The sequence below is a fragment of the Vigna radiata genome, chromosome 8 (genome assembly GCF_000741045.1).
Source record: "Vigna radiata var. radiata cultivar VC1973A chromosome 8, Vradiata_ver6, whole genome shotgun sequence".
Lineage (NCBI taxonomy): Eukaryota > Viridiplantae > Streptophyta > Magnoliopsida > Fabales > Fabaceae > Vigna > Vigna radiata.
The window spans coordinates 13,701,032-13,709,545 of record NC_028358.1 but is presented as its reverse complement, the minus strand read 5'-3'; the positions used below and the strand labels follow the sequence as shown (position 1 = coordinate 13,709,545).

At 31.3% G+C, this 8,514-nt stretch overlaps 1 protein-coding gene across 1 annotated transcript; it reads left to right on the top strand.

Annotated features, from left to right (window-relative positions):
* Positions 1–4,316: 4,316 nt before the first annotated feature.
* On the top strand, positions 4,317–8,256 carry LOC106771111 (probable glycosyltransferase At5g03795). The gene is made up of 4 exons (XM_014657017.2): positions 4,317–4,661; positions 6,603–6,841; positions 6,937–7,285; positions 7,386–8,256. The coding sequence occupies exons 1-4, from the start codon at positions 4,356–4,358 to the stop codon at positions 8,067–8,069; spliced, it is 1,578 nt and encodes a 525-aa protein (XP_014512503.2). The 5' UTR covers positions 4,317–4,355; the 3' UTR covers positions 8,070–8,256.
* Positions 8,257–8,514: the final 258 nt, after the last annotated feature.

Below are 8,514 nucleotides of genomic sequence, written 5' to 3'. Positions count from 1 at the left end.
AGTCGGATCTTGGTCTAATAAAGGGAAAATTTGGGTTTGTCATTCTCGTCAAATAAATACAGGGCAACTTATATCGGTTATTTCGACTTTAAAGAATTTATCCTTAAATCCTTTAAAGGATTTGGAAAACAACTCAAGTAGAGCATTCCCCGACTCGGAGATTAGGGAAACCCAACCCTTCCTAGTAATCGGTCAAGTTTGGAAAAAGCAAGATATATAGCTGGGGTTGGTTTTATGGCCAAAACTTGGCACATTATGGCAAAGCCTTAAATGTACCCCCAACTGTTAGGATGCTAACGCCTTCAGAACACCCATCTATAATTCCCTAAAAGGAAGTCTAACATACATATCATAAAATATACAGGAATAGGCAAAGGAAAAAATTGTTGGAAGAATCACACTTATTATGGAAAACCCTTTCATTTCCTCTACAAGTAGATAATTTAAGAAAAGGGGCTACATTCTAGGTTCCTGACTATGCAATTACTTTCTACCCAATGTCGTAGTATTGTTTTATTTGAAAATAGGCTACAAAACTCACTTACGTTGTGAGAGGCCCACTCATATTCGCTGACGCTGGGTAAAGACGAAGATAAATCTTCTTCTTCCTCCGAGCCTTAAGTCACAACATTGTCGTAAACAAAGGCACTCTCATCACTAAGGATGGTTGTTGTGTCGCCACGAATTCCGACTGACGCCACTTCTACTATCGTCGGCGCATCACTGCCAACGCCCTGCCCCTTTCCTCCCATGGATTCAAATGAACAACTTAAAATTACAGAGGGATTCATTTTACTTGAAGAAGTGCGAATGAATAGAAAATGGGATGGAGAGAAGATGACTGACGATTTGAGAAAGAATGAAGTTTATCAAAAAAATGACGGTTGAGTAACCAAATAATTTCAAATATCTTTTCGCAATAATGAGTGGTAACTGACATGCCTAAAAATAATATGCGCCATAGGATTAGGTTTGATCCTGCGGTCTTGCTCACGAGACTCTGCAACTACCTCGAAGGTGGGAAATCCAAATGATTATCTAAAAAAGTGTCACATTATGGCAAAGGCTTGAATGTACCCTCAACTGTTAGGATGCAGTTGTGCGGGGGCGACATTTAACGCCTTCAAAACACCCATCTGGAATTCCCTAAAAGGAAGTCTAACATACATATCATAAAATATACAAGAATAGGCAAAGAAAAAATCACTCAAAAAATCACCCTTTTTGTGGAAAACCCTTTCATTTCCTCTACAAGTAGATATTTAAGAAAGGGGTTACATTCTAGGTTTCTGATTATGCAATTATTTTCACTTATGTTGTGAGAGGCCCACTAATACTCGCTGACGCAGGGTAAAGGCGAAGATAAATCTTCTTCTTTCTCAGGGCCTTAAGTCACAATATTATCGTAAAAAAAGGCACTTTCACCACTAAAGATGGTTGTTGTGTCACCACGAATTCCGAATGAAGCCACTTCTACTATCGTCGGCGCTTCACTACCAACGCCTTGCCCCTTTCCTCCCATGGATTCAGATGAGCAACTTAAAATTACAGAGGGGTTCATTTTAGCTGAAGAAGTGTGAATGAAAAGAAAATGGGATGAAGAGAAGATGACTAACGATTTGAGAAAGAATGAAGTTTATCAAAAAAATGACTGTTGAGTAACCAAATAATTTCAAAATATCTTTTCGCAATAATGAGGGGTAACTGACATGCCCAAAAACAATATGCGCCATAGGATTAGGTTTGATCCTACGGTCTTGCTCACGAGACTTTGCAACTACCTCGAAGGTGGGAAATCCAAATGATTATCTAAAAAAGTGTCAAATCATCATCCAACGGTACATAGTAAAGAGCCTTAACACCTAAGCTTATCAAAAGTCTTACAGTTAACCCTTCTTTATAGCCAAACGGTTAACTCGGACTTCGGGGACATATGTATGGTATATGGTCTAGGCCGAGCGATTGGAGGAATGAGCCGATCGGTCGAACGAAGCATTATGTCTACATTGGGCCCAAGGTTGAGTGACTTGTATATGGTCGTAACAAGACAGTATTGGGTCGTAATAGGACCAACGCGTCAATGGACTAATAAGTCATTGGACCAATAACCTAGCGAATAAGAATAGAATGATTCATGATATTGATAATTGATAAAAGTTTTTTAGCAACGAACAAAAGATAAAGGTAAGTTGGTATTATATTAATTTATCAGGTACTTTATAAATATAGGACAAAGCCACAAAGGTACACACGCTAAACTCTCAAAACAATTCATTAAACACTCAATTGTGAGTAGAAGCTCTTTCAACAGACACCTAACTTGAGCATCGGAGTATCATTACAGGTACTCCTCCCCCCAGCCACGAGTTCAAGCGAGCGGAGCAAGGAATTCAAAGCATCGAAAAGTAGGAAATCATAACAGAAAGGTACGTCTTTCAGCCCTACACAAATCCCTACCAAAATAGTTCATGTTCTAATTTTGTATTGACTTAATAAAATAATAGAATATAAGATATTTGATATTCTTTCACTTCATGTTATGATATAATTACACACTATTATATTAAATTTTTTAATATTTGAAATAAATTATTTAATATTTATTAAAAAAAATTTAAATAATTAGTAACATACATATTTCTCATAAGAATATATTTGATACGAAAATTGACCAGTGCATGAAAGATCATATGCTGGAACAGAAAGAAATAATAAATGCGTTAAAGAAATTCTGAATTCTCTTTTTTATCGCTCAATGCATGTTGCTTAATTCTTCATTTCAATATTCAAATGACACGTTAAGAAAATAATACATGCAAAAATGACACTTGAAAAAAAAAATATAAGAAAAACCTTAATATAAGATTCTTTTACTCTATACAAAGGTTACACTCAAGTAAGAAAACTATATTCTTAAACAATATTTTATGGTTCTAATTTTCAAAAATTGTTAGTATTAAAAGTCCATTTGGTCAAGTTCGGAAAAAGTACAGATATATAGCTAGGGTTGGTTTTATGACCAAAACTTGGCACATTATGGCAAAGGCTTAAATGTACCCCCAACTGTTAGGATGTTAACGCCTTCATAACACTCATCTGTAATTCCCTATAAGGAAGTCTAACATACATATCATAAAATATGCAAGAATAGGCAAAGAAAAAATCATTGGAAGAATCACCCTTGTTATGGAAAACCCTTTCATTTCCTCTACAAGTAGATAATTTAAGATAGGGGCAACATTCTAGGTTTTTGATTATGCAATTATTTTTTACCCAATCTCGTAGTAATGTTTTATTGGAAAATAGGCTACAAAACTCACTTACGTTGTGAAAGGCCCACTCATATTCGCTGAGGCTGGGTAAAGACGAAGATAAATCCTCTTCTTCCTCCGAGCCTTAAGTCACAACATTGTCGTAAACAAAGGCACTCTCATCACTAAGGATGGTTGTTGCACGAATTCCGACTGATATCAAAGCTTTATGTCTACATTGGCCAAAGGTTGAGTGACTTTTATATGGCCGTAACAAGACAATGTTGGGTCGTAACAAGACCAGCGCGTTAATGGGCTAAATTAAATTTGATATTCTTTTACTTCACTATTATATTAAATTTTTAATATTTGAAATAAATTATTTAAAATTTATTAAAAAAAAATTAATAATTAGTAACATACATATTTCTCATAAGAATATATTTGATACGAAAATTGACCAATGCATGAAAGATCATATGCTGGGACGAAGAAAGAAACAATAAATGCATTAAAAAAAATCTGAATTCTCTTTTTGATCACTAAATGCATGTTGCTTAATTCTTTACTTCAATAATCAAATGACACGTTAAGAAAATAATACATACAAAAATGATACGCGAAAAAAAATATAAAAAAAATCTTAATATAAGATTCTTTTACTCATACAAAGGTTACACTTAACTAAGAAAACTGTATTCTTAAACAATATTTTTTATGGTTCTAACTTTAAAAAATTGTTAGTATTAAAAGTCCATTAGATAAACTAATTAAAAATCATATCAAACATACTTTTAATTGGAGTAGATAATTTAATTATATAGAACAAAATTGAATATTATATATTTTGTCAATGAAATTGTTTCAATATAATTTTCAATGAAACTCATCTATCTTTTCAAACTTTAAAACTGAATTTTCACTCTCTAATATTAGCTCAAAATTACATTAAATAATACTAAACAACTTTGGATTCCAAGTTTTCTTTAATAAATGTTTCAGAATTTTGTGAGAAAGAGACAAGACGGAACAGTTGCATGCGAACAAATCTTCTGCTACGATCAAATGTAACTGGTGTGGTAAAGAATCTGAGACAGCTGTTGTATGAAGGAAGAGGTTTTGTGGTCGATAAATAGAGACGTTGCGATGTGGTTTTGTTCCACAGAGATAGTTGAGTTATCGGAAATAATGAGTAGTGGAAAATGGAACTGTGCATGGTGGATTTCAGAGGAAGACCTTCATATGATAAAGCTAGCGATATTTGTAGTGCCTCTGTTCGTGCTTATATTGATGGCCACTGCGAAGAATTCACACAATTGCAGATGGAGTTTCGTTGTAAACTGTAATCAAACAGATACAGGATCTTATGTTCTGTCTCCTCCTACCTTCGAAACTCAACTTCATCAATCTGTAAGACCTCACTTCTTTTCTTATTTTTCTCTTTTCAATCTTTCACTATATATGCTCATTTTCTTTCATGCAATTTTTTAAATCATTATCATAATACTCAACCAATTTCTTTGAGTTGTTTGCTTTTCTATTCATTTAATTATCTACTGCTTTAACTAAAAATATCTCAAGACAAAACTACTTTAACACATTAGATAATTGGAAAAGTATATGTTTGAAAGGATAAATAATTTTCTAAAAAAAAGTCACTGATTAAATACACACAACACTATTTTTTTTTTCATGCATGCATGTGCAAGAAAAACTAGATAATAAAATGGATCTTTTTAATTAGATGAAAATTCAATGTAATTTATTTTTTTAATAATTATAATGTAATATATGAAGTGATTAATATATATATGTCACCTGTTTCTTTAACCTCTCAATTTTTCAATTTTTAATTAATATTAATAATAAAAAAAAATGGCAATGCTATGCTTAAAAAATAATACTTTCTGGTGAGTTGTGAGACTTTTCATATTTGTGCTGCTAACATTAATAGTTATTGTCATACACTATTGCAGTTGCTTTAATGATGTAGATTTAATGCAGCTGCTGCCAACTATTTCTTTGCATGTGAAAGAGTTGACTTATGGAAAATTAGTTTTTATGTACTGGTCTATTTTACGGTGACTTTGTTTTGTTCAGTTCTAATTTAATATAAAATTTAAAACAAACCAAAATTTTGTATGTTAATTTATATTGATTTTTGTAATTTTATTACGGATAAATTATATATATAATTCTACATTTTGGTTTAAATTTTGTAGACCTTTGGGATTGTGTACATAACAATTATATGTTATACAAACTTTTATAAATATTTTTAATATTATTTTATAAAAATATATTTAATGTCTTAAAATGTAAGATAAATATTTAATACTTTTATATTTTATAATAAGAAGTGTAGATAAATTTATAAATATTCTAAAATATTTTAAATTTATGAAAATTATTTTTTTATTATGCTTTTTATTTTTTTTTCAAGAGTGAATTTGGTGTGATTAATTTTTCAAATTAAAAATTTAAAAAAAATCAATTCTTTTATTATGCTAAAATATAAAATTATATGTTTATAGAATTAATTGATAACTAGTAAATATTTATGAATATGTCTTTTGAAAATCATTTTATAATTAATTATGTTGTACTCATAGTATATTTAAAATTATTGAAAAATATACCTAATTTGTATTGAAATTTATATATGTAAGCTTTGAGGGAAAGTTGATATTATGAATAGATGATATATTAAAATATTCACCTATATTTATTTATTTGAAAACTTTTATAATTTTTTTAATAACTTATATAAAAGAACAATGTGTTAAAAATGAAATTAAAATCAATGCGAATATAAATTTTATTCTCAATTATATTTTTTCTCAAATCTCAAAGTTTATAAATTGTCTCAAGTGTCTGAAAATGTATTAAAAAACTTTTCAAAACTTAAATATTAATTTAGAATAACACACTTATATAATTATCAATTTTAACAAATTAAAATTTAATCTCTTGAACTATTTTTTATAATATCAATCCATTAAAATAACTAAATGTGAATTTCAAGTGATTTTAAAAAATTAAAATATTAATTTAGTTAATTAAAAAAAGCAATATTATTATTTACCACACTTTAAAATGGTAAAAGAGGAATTTTAATGGATTAAAATGTTTTTAACTCAACTATCATATATTTACTTTTAACATACTCTTTTTTTTATCAGAATGTTTTAACATTCTAAAAGAAACATTAATTCATTAAATCTAAGCCATACATATAACACTTTATTAACTTTTTTTTTAAGCTTTATATCAACTTTTAGATAATTCTGGAAATTGAAATATGAATATTTGATAGTTTAATTAAATCACTCACTTGTGTTGTTTGAACAGAATGAAACCAGAGGATTCAATGTCTCCAAACCTTCGTTCAATGAACCATATGTGAACGAAACTAGTGAACATCACCTACTACTGGAGCAAACCATAAAGTCAAACATCATAGAAAAAACCGAAATTGGTTTAGCAAAAGCTCGAGCTGCAATCAGAGAAGCCAGAAATGGAAATAGAACACAAGATTCAGATTATGTTCCCATAGGTCCAGTGTATCTGAATGCTAAGGCCTTTCACAGGTACAATTATTTCCATGCATTCATGATTGTAATGACTCATTGTTCATAGCAAATTACTCATTAATCACTCTCTTCTTAAAAACTTGCTATGACAGGAGCTACTTAGAAATGGAGAAACAGTTCAAAGTATTTGTGTATGGAGAAGGGGAGCCTCGAATTTTCCTCAATCCACCATGCAAAAGTATATACTCCATGGAGGGTAACTTCATGCATGCTATTGAAAAGAATGACCATTTTCGAACTAAAGATCCGGAGAAAGCACATGTGTTTTTCCTCCCTTTCAGCGTAGTAACGGGGCTTCGATATGGATACGAAAGAGTCTCACAAGAATCTAGTCCCCAAAGAAACATTGTGACAGATTATGTCAATGTCATTGCTGCAAGATATCCTTATTGGAATCGAAGTCTTGGAGCAGATCACTTCACCCTTGCTTGTCATGACATGGTAAACTAAAAGGCATAAATATTTAGACTTAAAATTTCATTACATTTGATTATTATTATTAATTGATTACATGCATCTGTTCATCTTTGTGTTTGTTTAGTGCCGAGGGACATCATTATCCTTACCTGATACGCTCAAGAACTCTATTCGAGTACTTTGTAATGCCAACACAGCTGAAGGATTTAACCCTGCAAAAGATGTTTCATTTCCTGAAATTAATCTCAAAACCAGTTCAACAAACAGCTTCATTGGTGGGCCATCTGCACCTAAACTTTCAGTTTTGGCTTTCTTTGCTGGGGAAGTTCAGGGGCCCGTCATTCCAGTTCTTCTTAAGCATTGGGAAAACAAGGATGAAGATATTCAGGTTCAGAAGCATCTGGAAGAGAGTATTTCTTACCATGAGATGATGAGGAAGAGCAAGTTTTGCCTTTGTCCAAGTGGGTCTGACATGGCTAGCGCTAGAGTGGTGGAGGCAATTTACAGTGGGTGTGTTCCTGTGCTGATTTCGGAGCACTATGTTCCTCCTTTCAGTGATGTTTTGAACTGGAAGTCATTTTCAGTTGAGGTTTCAGTGAAGGACATTCCAAACTTGAAGGAGATCTTGAAGAGTATTTCTCCAAGACAATACATAAGAATGCAGAGACGAGTGAAACAAATTAGAAAACACTTTGAAGTACATTCTCCTCCCAAGCGATTTGATGTGTTTCACATGATCCTTCATTCTGTGTGGCTTAAGAGACTCAACTTCCAAGTTCTCTATGATCAAAATGTCTTAAGTGAGTAACTTGGATATCTTTGATGAATTACTCAATACAGGTTCACTTTCGCAATAATAATGTATTGAGTTAGCCTTATTTGCTTATGTGGAGTTTGTTTTTGTCAGTGTTTGTGTTTAGTAAGAAGAGTAAGTTATGTACTCTTTCCAAGAACATCACCTATCTTGGATGTTCTTTTATCTTAATATATTTGAATTTACTTTAATCCTTTTAGTGTTTTTTTTCATTTATTTATTGCAGTATTTGTGGTTTTGTTTTTGTTATTATTTCTTTATTTTTCTTACCAAAAAAATTAGTATGTGAATCTAAGGAAATGTTTGGTGAGAAAAATCTTCTTTCACCCCTATTGAACAGCTTTTTAGTCACATTAAAGCTCAGCAAACCTAGTCCCATTAATATATGCAGCTAAGACAATCTAGTTAAGCTAAAAACAGAACGTCAATCTAGTGTAAA